Source organism: Propithecus coquereli, unplaced genomic scaffold (genome assembly GCF_000956105.1).
Source record: "Propithecus coquereli isolate 6110/MARCELLA unplaced genomic scaffold, Pcoq_1.0 Scaffold644, whole genome shotgun sequence".
In the NCBI taxonomy this organism is placed as follows: domain Eukaryota; kingdom Metazoa; phylum Chordata; class Mammalia; order Primates; family Indriidae; genus Propithecus; species Propithecus coquereli.
In genome coordinates, this window is record NW_012152441.1 from 288,158 (window position 1) to 304,093 (window position 15,936).

General features: G+C 59.8%; 1 protein-coding gene across 2 annotated transcripts in view; it reads left to right on the forward strand.

Annotated features, from left to right (window-relative positions):
- ABCG1 (ATP-binding cassette, sub-family G (WHITE), member 1) overlaps positions 1 to 15,936 on the forward strand; it is a 71,974-nt gene that overhangs the window by 45,805 nt on the left and 10,233 nt on the right. The window contains exons 3-10 of one of the 2 annotated variants that reach the window (XM_012659997.1): positions 474 to 591; positions 2,883 to 3,015; positions 5,600 to 5,650; positions 10,465 to 10,610; positions 11,974 to 12,097; positions 12,753 to 12,867; positions 14,651 to 14,835; positions 14,965 to 15,068. In XM_012659997.1, the coding sequence (XP_012515451.1) occupies positions 474 to 591; positions 2,883 to 3,015; positions 5,600 to 5,650; positions 10,465 to 10,610; positions 11,974 to 12,097; positions 12,753 to 12,867; positions 14,651 to 14,835; positions 14,965 to 15,068 (976 nt within the window). The remainder of the gene's footprint in view (positions 1 to 473; positions 592 to 2,882; positions 3,016 to 5,599; positions 5,651 to 10,464; positions 10,611 to 11,973; positions 12,098 to 12,752; positions 12,868 to 14,650; positions 14,836 to 14,964; positions 15,069 to 15,936) is intronic. The other variant, XM_012659998.1, reaches the window with a different exon arrangement.

The window sequence follows — 15,936 nt, forward strand, 5'->3', positions numbered from 1 at the left end:
AAGTGCATTATTTACTTAACACAGGCACGTGTGTACCGCGGGGGCAGAGCAGCCTGGCCGGCGGTGTGGCCTGGGTTAGATCTGCTCACACCGGCTGCGGGGCCGGGCAAGTCACCAGGCCCGCCGGGCAGCGTCTCCTCGTCCTGCAAGGGGAAGGGCGGAGGCTTTGCAGACGAGACGATGAATGGGAAGGTGCTCTGTAAGCTCTAACGCATGATACACATGCTGGAATTGCCATTACTACAACCTGCAAAGTGCAGTTGAGAAAGTAAACTATTCCTGGTAGGGAATCAAGACACAGTGTTTGTTTTCGTGCTGAGAACGCGGCATCTCACCCCCTGGCGTGACAAAAATTGCCCTTGGCCTTGGTTCTGTAATCAGACATACGTGTGCGTTTGCGTATTTACTATGCTGGGGCAAAATGAAATGAATCCCGTGATGGTGAGAAAATGAACATGATCTGCTTTTCGCAGGATACAAGACCCTTCTGAAAGGAATCTCTGGGAAGTTCAGCAGTGGCGAGCTGGTTGCCATCATGGGGCCCTCCGGGGCTGGGAAGTCCACGCTCATGAACATCCTGGCCGGGTACAGGTGAGCAGCCCTGCGCGGGGGTGGAGTGCTCGCCAGGGCTCAGCCGACTGTGTGAGCAGCATCTTGTGGGCCTTGGTGGTGGCCTCTGAAGGTTCTGGACACTCAGGCTGCCACGGAGCACGAGTGCGTTTTAGCATCGAGAAGCTTTGGAATCTGTCAAGGAAACAGGGCCCAGGGAAGAGAGTGGCGTTGAGAGGCTGCACCTGCTGGTGGCCACGGGAGGGGTGGCAAGCGGATGCTCAAGGAGAGGGGTCGCGGGCAGAGCAGGCAGCGCAGCACCCAGAAGGTCTCAGCCTTTGCCCCTCCGGGACGGGAAGAGGCAGGAAGGTCGAGGTCGGTGGAGAGACAGCAGGGGCCTCTGAGGGACAAGTGCACATCAAGTTGGAAAGTGGGAGGAGGCGTTTCCAGCAGAGAATGAGAACTGCTCGGCTGGGGCTTGCGATGGTGTTAATTGCTTAGAAGTTTGGACATCACAATCCTTGATGTCGTTCATTTGCGAATGATTAGAAAACAGAATCTCTAGAGTATTTAAATGTATGCTCTCTTAAAGCCAGTTCTTTTCAGTTTTAATGTTGGCAAATAGTAATAATAATAATTTCATTTACTGAAAAAAAAAAGATAAACATCATCCTTTTCCTTAGAGCTTCTGAATTACTCCTTAATGCCAGAAGTTAGGGTTTAAAACAATCTCACTTCTGACAAATTCCTGCCTTTTACATCCACATCTAAAGGTTAAAAGCCAAATTCTCAACACCCAGCGTCATGAGCGGGCCGGAGGGGAGTGGGGCATTTTCTGTGGGGGCTGCTGTCTCTCACCCCTGGAGGGTGCTTGGTTCTCCCGGACCGTCGGGCCTCCCGGCCTGGGCATCCCGGGGAGCCGGCTGGTCCTGGCCCATTGCCTGGAAGAGGGAGGGATCCGCCCCAAGGCCCACAGTCACAGTCACGGGCCAAACGGGGTTGGAAACCACCGCGATTCCATTCGCCTTGGTAGAGTCTCCCGTGTTTCTGTTCTCCACGGCATCTAGGGCGCAGGGCCAGAAAAATCAGATCCTTAGCCGTGTCAGGGCTGGTTTTAGGAGAGGGAGCTGTCCTGGCTCTTTGACTTCTGGCTTGGGAGAACCACAAGCCGGACAAGCAACTCACACGAGCAGCTTCACTGCAGGAGACAGGAAGCTACCAAGTGAAAGTTAAGCGAGACGGGTTCCAGAAGGAGGAGCGTGTCTGTCTCCGTGAGCAGAGAAGATGCTGCATTTAACGAGATTTCCCCTTTTATGTTGGTTCCCTAATGCTATGTTAAGCTGGGGGTGGGATATTCATGATTTCTCTGACAAAGGGGTGGGGGATCCCTAGAATTGGTGCCAGCCCACTTTCCACCTGCGTCTGTCTGGCTCGGAACTGCCCTGGAGCTGGAAGTATGAGTTTTACCATGTTAATGTATGTTAATGAGGGAAAGGTCACCTTTGGCCATAGGCTCCTAGCTTCTGCATACACTCCCTGTTGGCAAACGTCCCCAACCTCAAGTCCTTGCTGTTGTGGTCTCTCTTCTCTGTTTTTGTTGGTCCCGACCCTCCCTCGACCACCCCCGTATGGCCCGCCCTACCCCTGCGCACCTCATCCCTGCCTAGCAGGAGCACGCGGGGGCACCTGCCTGTGGTGTGCCACTGCAGAACAGTAGCAGGAGGCAGCAGGGCACGGCACAGGCACGGGGGCTCTCAACCTGCCCACAATGGTCAGAGAGGACCACCCCAGTGGAGAGGGCCACCCACTTGTCTCAGCAAGTCCAGGGCCCGGCCCCCTTCTCTCTGAACCACCCGAGCCCGAGGTCCTGCTGGCGTTCCTTCCCTGGCCCGACCGCAGGCGTCTCTGGCCTTTGGGCAGCTGGTACAGCCCTGGCTATGCACAGACCTGTCCAGAAGCCAATCTCACAGACTCCTGCGATGCCAGGGGATGCACATCCGACCCCACGGCCACGTAAGGAGCATGCCTATGTATCTTTGTCTGGCAGGTAAAGAAAGCGCAGCCGTTACACTTGGTATAAATATGCCAACCACAGGGGCCTCGTCCATAGCTTCCTCCTCCCTGCTGGGTACTTTGTGCAATGTCTTCCTCCAGATTGCAGTGGTGCTGTCTGGGTTTCTGGTCCCTGTGTGTCCCTGAGGGTCCCTGTGGCCATTGGTTCAGCTAGGAAGATTCAGGGAGAGAAGCCCCCCTCTCTGGCTCCCTTCCCCGGGCCCCGGAGGCAAAGGAGCAGGAGAGCTGGATGACAACCTGCCCTGTGCTTGGCTCTGCAGGGAGACAGGCATGAAAGGGGCGGTGCTCATCAACGGCCTGCCCCGGGACCTGCGCTGCTTCCGGAAGGTGTCGTGCTACATCATGCAGGACGACATGCTGCTGCCACACCTCACCGTGCAGGAGGCCATGATGGTGAGCCCTCCCCACCACCCCAGCCTGTGCTCCGGCCACCTGGCTGTCCCCCTGCCCCACATGAGACAGAGCACTGGCCAAGTGCCCACCCACAGTGGCCTGGGGGCTCTGCCGGGCCACCTGCACGGGGTCAGCACCTCCCTCCCGCAGAGTTCTAACGCCAGGCTCGCTCTCCGGGCAGCTTCATCAGACCGTGAGTTCTAACGGACCCTGTTTGGCAAAGTCAGGGTCAAGTTTCTGAGATTATTGACCCAACTGAATTGGGTGATCATTTCCAGGGTGACCACAATCCTATTCCCCTGTGGGCCAAGGGCCTTTTCTTCCCATCAGCCATCCTTGAGTCATTCTGTCTTTGGCCCAAGTCCCAGCTCACCTGGTGCCTTGGTCAGGGCATGAGGGTCTATTGTCTGACTCACCTGCCTGCCAGGTGGGGGAATGAAACCAGCGATTGCGGAGCCCTCCTGGGTCCGGGGCCCTGCGTGCACATAGCTCTACACGGTCTCCTGATGTGTCATCTCAGGGAGGTGCTTGTGACACACAGCCTCCACGGGATAAGCAGCAAGCCCAGGTCACACGCTGCAGACCTGTGTGACGCACAAGGAGCACCTTTAACTGCCAACTCAACTTCTTGCCATGCAAGGGGTGTACCTCCCCCGAAGCCTCAGTTTCCTCGCCTGCAAGACCCTGCAGGGCTGGTTTGAAGGCCGAGTGGGACAGCGCAGGACAGCAGGGGTGGAATCCCAGCTTCGGTCAGTTCTCCTTGATCGTAGCTTGGCCACTGCATCTTTTCACTCCCAGTGAGTCTTCCTGCAGTGTCTTCACTCACGTCCTTCCCCTCTTGGGCTGCAGGGCCGTCCAGGTATTGTCTGCACCGTGGGCTTCTAGAACAGCCGGTTGTGCTCTTGAACAGGCTATGACCCACCCAGCCACGTGCTGCGTCTGGGCTTCCAGGTCTGTTTTTTAAAAAGGCCCAACCCACGGCGACCCAGGCCCAACGGCCCTCCCTGTGGGCAGTGGAGCCACTAGAATGTCGGCCGTTAAAAGGAGATTTGGAAATCGGCGCGCAGCTCTGGTCACAGATCGTGGCTCGCTTTGTGTGGGCAGCGGTTTCTTTTCTGCTTTCTCCTGGTCCCTGGCCTCCGTGCCTCTCCTGCCATCTTAGGGGACGTCCTGGCCTGTTCCGACAGCTGCACAGGGTCTCACGTGGGGGCAATTCCAAGGCATTCTGACTCAGCAAAGAGAAGCAGGTTTTCAGATACGTGATCTGCTCCCCGACCTGCTTTGTGGGGAAACAGAGCTCGGCAGCAGGGGGGGGGCCTGCAGGCTGCTGTCACTTGTCTTCCCTGGTACTACATGTTCTGTGGGTGAGGGGACACCTCTCCACCAGGCCGGCCTCCCCGGGGGCTGTGCACTGGGCAGGCCTGATTGTCCAGCCGGCTTCCAAATTGGCGTTCAGACGGGGCGCAGCCGGCTCTCGAGGAGTCTGCAGGTAGAGGGAGGAGCAGCCGCTGTGCAGTTTCCCTTTGCCCTATGCTCGCTGTTCCATGCGTGCCATAAACACCTGCTTTGTACACACCTGGGGATTTCGGAATCGCTCCTGCACTTTGGGTAACCCAAGTTTACCTCGTCACCGGATCTGCTGTGAAATACGTCTATTTCAGCATGAAATTCAATGAGGCTTTGACTTTGAGACTTTCACAATACCTCTGAGAAATCCTTTTAACCCGAGGCTGTCCTACCTGTCACCACTCCAGGTCCTCTCTCCCATGCAGGAATGAAATCGGCCACCGGTGGCCGAGCCCCGATCCCATGTCAGACACATCTGTGCATTTTTACAGCCACTTCTGACCCCGGCAACCACCAGGCAGACGGGGAAGTGACAATGTCCCAGGGCAGGCAGCTGGCCCTGTCCCACCTGGGGCCTGGGACCTCTTGGCCACTCTCCCTGCCCTTATCTGTCATTTGATCCTGGCGGCAACTCCACTAGCTACTGAGCTGGACGGAGCTCAGCCTCACCATCGTGCCCATGAGGAACCTGAGGCCACAGCAGTGGATAAGCAGGACCAAGGCTGTGGGCACAGTGACTGCCACTCGGGGCTTTCCCAGGCAGGGCCAGAGCCCAGTGCTGTGGTGGCAAACAGGCTCTCGACAAACAAAACAAAGCGACACCAAAAAGGCGTCCTGACGTGTAGCACTTGCCAACTTCTGTGGCGTAAATACTCCCACTGTGCATGATTTCAAGCGTCCGTGGCTTAGCAGGTGTTTTGTGGAATCCTAAATGCGCGCTCGCCCCGGGCCAGGCGGGACTGCCAGCCCTGGTGCCTCCCAGTCGCCCATGTCTAACCTGTCTCGTGGGTCAGCAGAGTTCAGCTGAGACAGCAGGTGCATCCCAGACGCTTCCTGCTCTCCTGTGACCCTCCCTTTACTAAACCAAGGGGGTGGGAAGCCCGGACCTCCTTGCTTTTCATAGCTGTCACGTAGCTCAGAGAGCCGCTGGGGCTCTGGCCCTCAGTGTCGGGGTGTGAGGCTCACCCTGCCAATGGGTTCTGTTCTGCTTCCACATCGATGTCCTTGTCCCCTACAGGTATCAGCACATCTGAAGCTTCAAGAGAAGGACGAAGGCAGAAGGGAGATGGTAAGTGGGTTGTTTGGGGCCACAAGTGGTCCAGAAAGCGCATGAAGTCCATCTGGAAAGTGTGTGTGCAGGGACTTTTTGATACTGGGTTTTGTCTGTTGATTTGTTTTTGCCTAGCCTGCCGTGGGGGCAGGTCCCGCCTTGGGGTGTGCTGTGGCCTGCCACGAGGCCAAGAGAGGCAGCTCTGGGGCACAAGTCACGGCTTTGATTCTCAGATCCAGGAGTCAAGACATAGCGGGATGACAGCCTTGGAGCTCAGGTGGCCAGAAGACACCAACTGCAGGGTTACACCCAGAGCGTGGCCCCTTTTAGTGTTTAATTCGCTTTGTATTAAATTGTTTTTTATAAAACACCAACAATGAAGACAGTTAGTCATTCGTTTAAAAATAACCATCCTCCACCCACCCACACTTGCAAGAAGAAATTTGGTTCTTACGTGTTATTAACCAGCCTTTTAAAGAAGAAAATAAACACGTTTCCAGGATGACTAAGACTTTCTAACCACTTTCCCCACTTTGCTTGGTTCCCTAAGCCCCAGGGAGCAGGGAGAGGCTGCAGGTGAGCAGGGCCGGGAGCCCCAGAAAGCCCCACGTGGGAGCAGGGGACAAGGCGCCTTCGCCCTCCACTCCCCAGCCAGCGCCATGGGGTGCTCAGCGCAAGGTAGAATTCGGTGGAACCCGCGGCTTCTGACGCCCTTGCAGAGCCACCGTCCGGCAGCTGAGAGTGGGAAGCAGGGGCGAGCGTGGTGTGCAGCTTGGCTGTCCATGTGCTGGTGTAAACCAGGGTGATTAACGGGAGACGCTGAACATGCTGAGGAAACATGAATAGCAATTAAAATTTTTATTCTGAGATTGAGAAGAAGAAAATGGATTAATGGGACCCAAAATAGAGAAACTGTGGGAACCGCACATTTCTGTCCCGTTGGGAGGGCAGAAGGCCTGGGTTTGTGACTTTATTGCAGAAATTGACAGGCGGGAGCCCTCTGTGGTCATGACTCTTCTGAACAGCTTGACGCAGACGTGCCGGCCCCGCGCACCCCTCCCTCGCCTGAGTGTCGGTCACAGCAAGCGTCAGAAGTCGACGTCACAGCCAGATCCTCCAGGAAAGAGACGCTGAAGGCCTAACCCCAGAACCTCAGAATTGACTGTATTTGGAGGTGGGGTCTTTAATGAAGGGATTAAGGTAAAATTGGGTCATCAGGGTGGCCCCAAGCCCATGTGACTGGTGTCGTAAGAAGAGCTGAGGACACAGACATGCATCCCTCTGGGACGACCTGTGGGGACACAGGGAGGAGACGCCGTCTGCACGCCAAGGAGAGAGGCCTCAGGGGGAGCCAGCCTGCCGCACCCCGACCTCGGACTTCTGGCCTCCGCAGTTCTGAGCAGTAATGTCTGTCGTGAGAGCTGCGGGCTGGGTGCTCTGCCGCGTCAGCCTGAGCCGACTGCAGGACGGTTTGGACAGTGAAGGAGCGGAGAGAACAGAGACACAGTGTCAGAGCAGGGTCTCGGGGCAGCCTCCGCGAGGGCACCTGCAGACCCACGTAAGTCGGCAGCGAGACGGTCCCGTGCCGCAGCGGGGAGCCCTCCGCGCTCCCTTGTCTGGGGCCAGCTGTGCCCCCTCCCACCCGCTGAGGAGCAAAGCCGCAGGGCCGCACTTGGCGGGTCTCCACAAAGCAGAGCTTGTTCCTTAAGGAGAATCAGGACGCTGCTCCCCTCCCCAGGCCCCGTAAGGCAGGAGGACCCCAGCGGCCCCAGGCCCCCCCCTCAGTCTGCGCACACTGTCCTGCAGCCTCCCTGCTTGCAGGGGGTGTCGGAGGCACTGAGATAGCCCCCCTCTGGCTCCCCAAGACCCCCTCCGGCGGTTGCCTGCGAGTTAAGTGCGGCTCCAAGGAGAGAGCAGAAGGGTGTGGAGGGCCGAGGGCTCTGCGAAGAAGGGGCACCATGGGGAGAGGGAATTCCATGTCTCGGACCCAAACCCAAACCGATGGCCTGAGGACAGAGCTGACCGTGTAGGGAGTCAGCTCGGGAGTCACAACATGGGGTGGGCAGAGGGGGTCAGGGGCCTTGATGACACAGAGAGGGCCCTGTAGTGAGGTGGGAAAGAGCACGGGGAGACCTCCCCCCAGCCTCCTGGGACGCGCAGATGACGCGACCCACCTGCCGCTGGGGCGGCGCTGAGCCGCGCTGGATGCCTCTCTGAAGGCCTCGAGCAAACAGAGCCCATGTGATCCGTTGGAGGGAGCTGTGAGGCCATTTCCCTGTAGCTTGAGCCACGTGCACCGGCCTTTCCCCGTGGAGCTGGGGGTAGGTGCCGGGGGGACAGCAAACTGTCCCTGCTGAGGAGCACGGCAGTCCGGGCTCTTTGGCCGCCAGCCCCGACTTTGACGGTAATGCCAGGCTGTGCACCTTTGGGGTCCGGCTTCCGGCCAGTCCTCTGGGTAGCCTGGCTGGGGTCCTGGGGGAGCACCATGGGACCCGCTCTGCCTGCTGGCACAGAAGGCCAGGAACAAGGTGGGGAGCAGATGCAGCCCCTGGGAGGAGCCTCGCGAGGCCCGCAGGTGGACAGGACCCTGGCGAGTGCGTCCTCCTGGCGCAGGGCCCGGCCGGAGACACAGACGGGAAGGAGCCTCATGCTACCTTCAGCTGGGCTCACAGGGGCAAAGACAGCGACCTGGTCAGGGTCCTCCCTGCCGCTCTGCGGGTAAATTGTCCCTGAGGAGTGAGACCCTTGCCCCCTCCTCAGATTCGCCTGCCACTGGATTGAATGGCGCAAAGAGCCGTCCCGTGGGCCTCGTAGGTGGCGTTGTGCACGCACACGCGCCTCAGCAGAAGCCCGGCGTGGACCCCCTCCTGCTCCTTAGCCGTCCTGCAGGCGCCCACCTCCCCCAAGGACCCACCGGGACTGCCTGAAGGACAGGACAGCCGCGGACATCATGCTCTGCCGTATCCCCCAACACCGTGTGCACCAAGGTCGAGTGGTTTCTATCTCATGCAAACACAGCAGAATGGAATGTTCTGGCAGATGGTGGAATGTGCTGTTCATGGCCTTCTTCACTTCCCAGAAAGGCAGCTCAGCCCTCGAGAGCCCTCCAGCGAGGCCACCTCCCCAGGAGCGAGGACTCGAGCTATGAGCAGCCATGGGGTTTTTCTGTTTAGGGGAAATATATAAATAAATTAGCCCGCTGTTTGTTTTTCTGACTAGCTTTTGAAGCAAAGTCAACCTGCCTAACGTCACTGCTGAGAGAACGCTGGAGAAATGGGCTGGCCCCGCTCGCAGGCGGGCAGCAGAGGGCAGGCACCGACGTGTGGCCTCCGTTTCCATTCTGGGGAGGAGGGGGCGTGCCGTGCTCATGGAGCACCCCAAAAGTGAGGCTGGAGCACCCAGGGCCACCCAGTCATCCTGAAGCTCTGAAAGACCCCGAGAGGCTCATCCTGGGAGACCCGAAGACGTCGAATGCAAGGGAGGAAGTGTGCCGGCAGAGAGCCATGCCCGGTGCCCCGCCTTGCCGGCCTCGCCAGCGGCGCCCACGGCAGCTGTTTCTGGGATGGCAGCCCTTGAGGCTGGCACCCTGGGAGTGGCCATGGACTTGGCTTGGGGTGTCCAGGGCGAGCAGAGCAGGGTGGCACCCAGGTCGGCCGGACCGGCTCTGCCCAGCAGCCATGCCCGAGTCCCCCTGCCACCAAAGCTGCACTTTGTGCTGACCGTGCATAGATAATTCAAAAGCTCAGAGTGGAAATTCGTCTCCTTACGAGCATCTCTGCTTTGAGGATGACCTCTTCTCCCCAGAGGAGCCGGGCTGGGGTCTGCTCTCTTCGGCCACCAGGGGCCTACAGCACAGGGCTGCCCCGCCGGGGCGGGGACGAAGGCTGGGCAAATTCTGGAGGGAGGCAGGGGCGGTGGCAGCTGACCCGGCGTCTCCCTTCCCCTGGGCCTGCTTCTGAGAGGACACCGGGCTGTGACTGACCACGCCGGCAGGAAAGTCACCGCCCTTTCTGCTCCCTGAGCCGATCCCGGATCAATAATCCAAGGCAGGCAGGGAGGCTCCGCGCAGGGCGCTGCTGGCCTCTGACACACAGCCTGCTTCCTGAGACCCGGCGCCGCGGCCCCGTGGCAGGTCATAACCGCTTTAGGCAGACACCGCACATCTGTTTCGTTGCCTTTTTGGCCCTTCAGAGACCTTGTTTTCAAGTCAAACCTATTTGCAAGCACAGAAGTGACTCCATTCCCACTTCCTGAGGGGCCAGGCTGCGTCCCTGCAGGAGCTGCGTTTGCATGCGTGGACTCAGCGGTGACAACAGTTTCAATTCAGTGCTTACGATGGGCTGCGTGCTACGCCAGGCACTTTGCATCCTTTATTTCAATTACTGGTCACGGTGGCGCACCCCTTTGTGCTGGTCAGAAACCTGATCAACCGTTCACTTAAGTGTCCATTCATCCATCAGCTCATCAAGTATTTATTGGACATCTTCTCACACCGGCTCTGGGCTAGGCTTGGAAGTGAGGGCGTGCCCTGGTCACCAGCACAGGTCAAGTGAGGGCTCAGTCCCCAGCTGGGCCCTCAGTGCTGTGTCTCAGCCTGGGCAATGCTGCCAGGGCGGTCCTGGCCCACATCAGAACTGCCGACTTGGACACAGCCCCTACCCTGCTTAGCACCAGGCAGCCTGGGGCAGGCCCCGGTTCGCATAGCCCCGTGTGGACCAGGCGCAGTGTGTCTAGCAGGGCGGGGTAGCGGCAGGTCTTTCTGCACAGGCCTGGAAGGTGGCAAGGTCGCACGGGCAGTTCCTAACAGGCACTCTTGTTCCGCTGCCCCCCAGGTCAGGGAGATACTGACAGCGCTGGGCTTGCTGTCTTGCGCCAACACGCGGACGGGGAGCCTGTCGGGCGGCCAGCGGAAGCGGCTGGCTATCGCCCTGGAGCTGGTGAACAACCCCCCCGTCATGTTCTTCGACGAGCCCACCAGGTGAGTCCGAGCTGTGGAGCGTCTGGGCTGGTGGCCGGGGGCAGGGAGGAGCCCCCACCCCTGCTCGGCAGTTTCCCAGGTCAAGTTTCCCTGCCACGCTCACTGTCCTCCCTCCATCTGGGTTCGCTGGGCAGAGGGGCTGACATCCACCTCCCGCCTCCCACTCAGAGACATCCGCGGGCTCAGGCCTACATGCTGTGCGGTCACCGTGGGGAGGCGGTTTGGGGAAAACGTCCCGTCATGGTTCATGTCTCTTCCATGACACTAAGGGCCACTGGGACGCCCCTGGGAAGGGGCCTGTGACCCAGTGTTAGCATGTCAAAGGCTCAGAGAAACCAGCAGGAAGGACCTACCTGGTGTTGCTCCCGGAGCCCTGACCCCTCCTGGGGGTGCCTCTTTACATTTGGGGTCCCCGCTGGGAAACGCTGCTCTGAAGTCCTGGCTCTGGGGCCCACGAGCCGCGGGTCAAGCTCACCCTACCCCTGAACAGGTCCCATGCAGGCATCCCAGACGGGATGACGGGCCACATGTGGGCTGCTCTTGAAATGACATCCCCTCTCCAAATTCCAGCTAAATTTGACAGCAGCATGTGGCCTTCCGCGGGGAGGGGCTCACCTATTGTGTTCGCTTCACCCCCGCAGCGCCCGGCCCGCAGCAGGCAGTGCTTATGCAGTCTCTGGAAAGATAGACAGAAAAAGTGACCACGATGAACGCTTAAAGTAGCACCTTGCAGCTGGCTGCCCTGGGAGAAGCGAGCTCTGGGGATTGCTCAGCACACACTCGTCCCTTGTCCTCTCACTTCAGATCAGGGGGTCAGACTGGGGTGTGAGGGAAGGAGAGGGGACCTGCCGGCCCCTGCAAGAGCCCACAGAGAGCCTGGGGACCCTGCACTCCGTGGAAGACACCAGTGTGTGCAGTGGAACATCTGCCAGTGTACAGCTGGCCCAGGCTGCACGAGGCCTCCCTGTATGGGGTGACACCCCCGTCGCCAGCCCCCAGATGGGGGCAGGGGCCACATGGCTCACCTGGGAGGCCTAGCCGCCTGCCTGCACGGCTCTGACGTCCCCACCTGTCTTTGGCAATATCTCTGATGGGCACAGATGCACCTCTGGGTCCCCTCAGCGGGACTGGCTGGGAATCCGCCGCCCTTGTCAGGAGCGAAATGGGATATGCAGCCCCACTGTGCGCGCTGCCATCAAACATTAAAACAGACAGGTAGAGCAGAGCCTGGCTTTGAGGATGTGGCAGCTGCAGCCGCAGGTCTCTGATGCCAAGCCCTCCGGGGCATGACTCCAGGACCTGGGGCAGCGGCTTGTCCCTGCCTGCCACCTGCAAGCATCTCATGGTGTCCCTTGACTTGCAGTGGCCTGGACAGCGCCTCCTGCTTCCAGGTGGTCTCCCTGATGAAAGGGCTGGCTCAGGGGGGCAGGTCCATCATCTGCACCATCCACCAGCCCAGCGCCAAGCTCTTCGAGCTGTTCGACCAGGTAGGCAGCCCCAATCCCCTTCCGCCCTGGACCACCCGCCGGCAGTCGGCCCGAGTGGACCCAAACCCTGGGCACTCGCCGCCTTCCGTCAGTCCCTGGGGCATGTCCATTTCTGAGAGGCCTGTGATGTGATGTGCTATGAGACTCTGGGGACCGTTTGCAGCCCAGGTGGCTGGGGGAGCAGGAGCTGCTGACAGTGTCCCTCTGTCCCGGGCGGCTCCTCCTGGGCACGTCACTAACACTGGGACTCCATCACCTCCCCTGTTAAAAGGAGGGGAACACCTGCTTTACAGAATTAAATGACAGATTGCAACATTGTACAATACCATCTGTTTACAAATCTTAGATTTTGGTATTAGTGTGAGCAAAAATAGTCCCAAAGGGTTGAAATGTGTATCACTCTAAAATTTTTTCTGAGCAGGTAGTTAGTATGTTAAAAAAAAAAAAAAGCAATATAATAAAATGATCCTGGCCACAGGACACCCTGTCTGCCCTGACTCCCTGTGGCTTTCCCTGTGAACCTGCCCCGGTCCTTGCGGGGCAGCGCGGAGCTCCCAGGAGAGGAGGAGATCGGTCGGTTGACAGCTGGTGGAGAACTCTCGTTGCTTTACCGGGAAGGCAGGAGTTGAGCTTTTTCTCTCTTTGCTTTTTCCAGCTTTACGTCCTAAGTCAAGGACAATGTGTGTACCGGGGAAAAGTCTCAAATCTCGTACCGTATCTGCGGGATTTGGGTCTGAACTGCCCAACATACCACAACCCAGCAGATTTTGGTAAGTGGAGCCCTGGCCGGCTGGAGGGGCTTTTCCTACTCTGTGGGTTTCACCGTCTCTGACGCCCCCACGGCAGAAACCACTTCAGCACTCCACAAATGGCTCAAGTGCCGTCCTGTGGTGGGACATCCAAAGAACAGAAAAGAGGCTCCCTTTCCTCTGGATAAAAATATCTGGCGCTCGTCTCTACCGCTGTCGTCACGTGGTGTCCTCTGTCTCGGTCCTAGTCACCTTGTCTTACGAGGACGCCAGTCATTGGCTTTCGGGTCCACCCTAAATCCAGGACAATTCACCCCGAGAGCATCGCTGATCACCTCTGCAAAGACCCTTGTCCACGTGGGGTCTCGTGCTGGGACTCCAGGTGGCTTCCCTCCCCTTGGCGCCACAGCCCGCAGCCTTCCTCGCTCTGCCGTTTCTCTTTAAAACGTCTGGTCACACAAACTCTACAACGTCACTTCCCAAATTGTGTTCCATGGGACATGTGTTCCGTGGGGCAAGCCTGTCACCCACGGGAAGCAGGCTGTGGGGTAGACAGCAGTGAACCAGAGGAAGGACAGGCGAGGGGAGTTCCTCTGGAAGGGAGGACGGGGCGGACGGCCCGGCGTGTAGCTGTGTGCTCATTCACCAGACAGGCGGGTCAGGGACGGACGCTGCCACGCAGGGTGGGGGAGGTGGGATCTGAATTCTGCATGGAGGTGGGAACCTGGGGGGGAAGGGCAGACAGGAAGGAGAAGAAATGAGGCACCTGGGGACGTGGAGCGTCCTGGAGAGAGGAGGCTGCTCCCTTCCGGGCCTTCTGTTTCCTCAGCGTCATCTGAAGAGGGGCAGGCGGCAGGGGAGCACAGAGGAGCACCGGGTCTGCCTGGCGGTGCCGGGGCTGGTTTGAGCTGTCGGCGATGACCAGGGGCCAGTGTGCCCTGGTTTGTGGCTTGATCTAGGAGTGCTTGGTGGCCCCAGCGCCAGCTCAGGGAACGCAGGGAGCTGGCGTTGCCAGAGGAGAGTGTGGAAGATACAAGGGGGCGGGGTGCTTTGGGCACCAGCGAGGGCGTTATCGGAGCGAGGGGCAGACACTACACGACAGGAAGTGGAGGCTGGAGGGGCGGGTGGTTGGGGAAACGCAGAGGCTGGCGGACAGGAAGGAGGCCCGTTGTCACGGGAGGGTGGAACCAGCCAGCTGGCGGCAGAGGGAGACCTTGGGTGGGTGCAGGTGGGGTGGAGAGAAGCAGTGGCCACTGCAGTCCGGGGAGACGTGGCAGCAGGTGGCGGGGGCCAGAGCAAGAGGTGCTCCCCGGGATCTGAGAGGGGCGGGTGAGGGTCCTCCTCACCTCCAAGTCCCCAGGGTGCCAGCACATGCGCGGCTGCGGGCGCGCCCTGCGCTGCGGTCCTGCGGAACTGCCACGGTGCTTGTCGCATCCCACCAAACCGCGAGCTCGTAGCAGGGAGTCCTGCCTCGCGCGGCTCCCCCCCCCAGTGCCGCCGCGGGTGCTGCCCGTAGCAGGCGTCCGATGAGAACCTGGCAGGGGAATAAGTCGGCAGGTGCCCGAGCTAATTACTTGTCAGACGCGGCATCGCGACACGCGTTTGCGTTTCCAGCCCCCTGACGTGATAAATGGCCTCGCTGGGGGCTCGAGAGCCGGATGTCGGTCGGTAAACGATTTGGGCACACACCGGCGTCGTCTGTGTGATCACTTGCAAGCATTCCCGCGTGAATAACTCCTTCGCTTAGCGCTATGGGCGCTCTTTCCCGGAGCCCGGGACTGACCCCCTCGTGTGTCTCGCGCAGTCATGGAGGTGGCGTCCGGCGAGTACGGAGACCAGAACGGCCGCCTGGTGAGAGCGGTCCGGGAGGGCATGTGCGACTCCGACTACAAGAGGGAGCTCGGGGGCGATGCCGAGGTGAACCCTTTTCTTTGGCACCGGCCCTCCGAAGAGGTAAAGCAGACAAAACGCTTGAAGGGGTTGAGAAAGGTAACGCCACTCCCAGGGCCGCCGGGCTGCACCCCGCGCTCCGCCCCGCTGCATGCAGCTCCTTCCAGCGCGAAGGAACTGGGTGTCCGGACGGCAGCCTCACCGCCGCCCTCTTGGCTGTGTCTCCAGGACTCCACGTCCGTGGAAGGCTGTCACAGCTTCTCTGCCAGCTGCCTGACGCAGTTCTGCATCCTCTTCAGACGGACCTTCCTCAGCATCGCGCGGGACTCGGTAAGGCTGTCCCGAGGCTCCTCTCGGGGCAGAGGCGGCCACCGGGGCATTTCTGGTCACCCATCCCGCCGAGCTCCCGGCTCGCGCTCCCTCCGCGTGTGGCAGTCAGCGTTCTCGGTTATGCTGCACAAACAAAGTCCCCAGACGCCAGTCGGTGTCTACGGCAGTCGACGCCGTGTCCCGCTCGTGTTTTGTGCTGGTGGCTGTGGGTCGTGCTGGGTCCCTGCCCCGCCGTCTTCTCATCCCGCACCCAGAATGAAGGGGCGGCGCCTCCCTGACACGCCTTTCCGGGCCATGGCGGAGGGAAAGTGCGAGACAGAAACCAAGGGCAGGGAAAACTGCTGGTTAGAAGTGGCAAATTGTCACTCGTATTCAGGTGTCCTTGGCCCAGACAAGGACATGGCCAGGCTTGAGGTCGGGGACGTGGGCGAGTGTGTTCCTCTCCAGGACCGCACCGCAGGTGGTGAGGGATGGGCGGGGCGGGTCGGCAGTTCCTCACGGGGAAGGAGCGGGCGAACACGTGGCAGCCATCATGACACCCCCATTTAGGTGGACGGCCTGGCCCCTGCCCAGGAGGGGCTGAGCGCCCAGCGTGGCTTCCGGGACCCAATTTGGAAGATGGAGGGGCTCGCAACAGCCCACGCCAGAACTCCTCCGGGTGGGATTTGACGCAGCCATCCCCCTCCCCGTTGTCCGCACTTCCCTCTCTCCCGCAGGGAGACTCCCTGGTTTCCCGTTTCTGAAGAGGATTTCACAGAGCAGAGCGTAGTCGCCCCTCTTGTCCATAGGAGTCTGTCCAGGGCAAACCCAGGACGCCAAAGTCCGGCACACTCAAGTCCCGCGGTCGGCCCTGCGGAGCCCGAGTGTGCT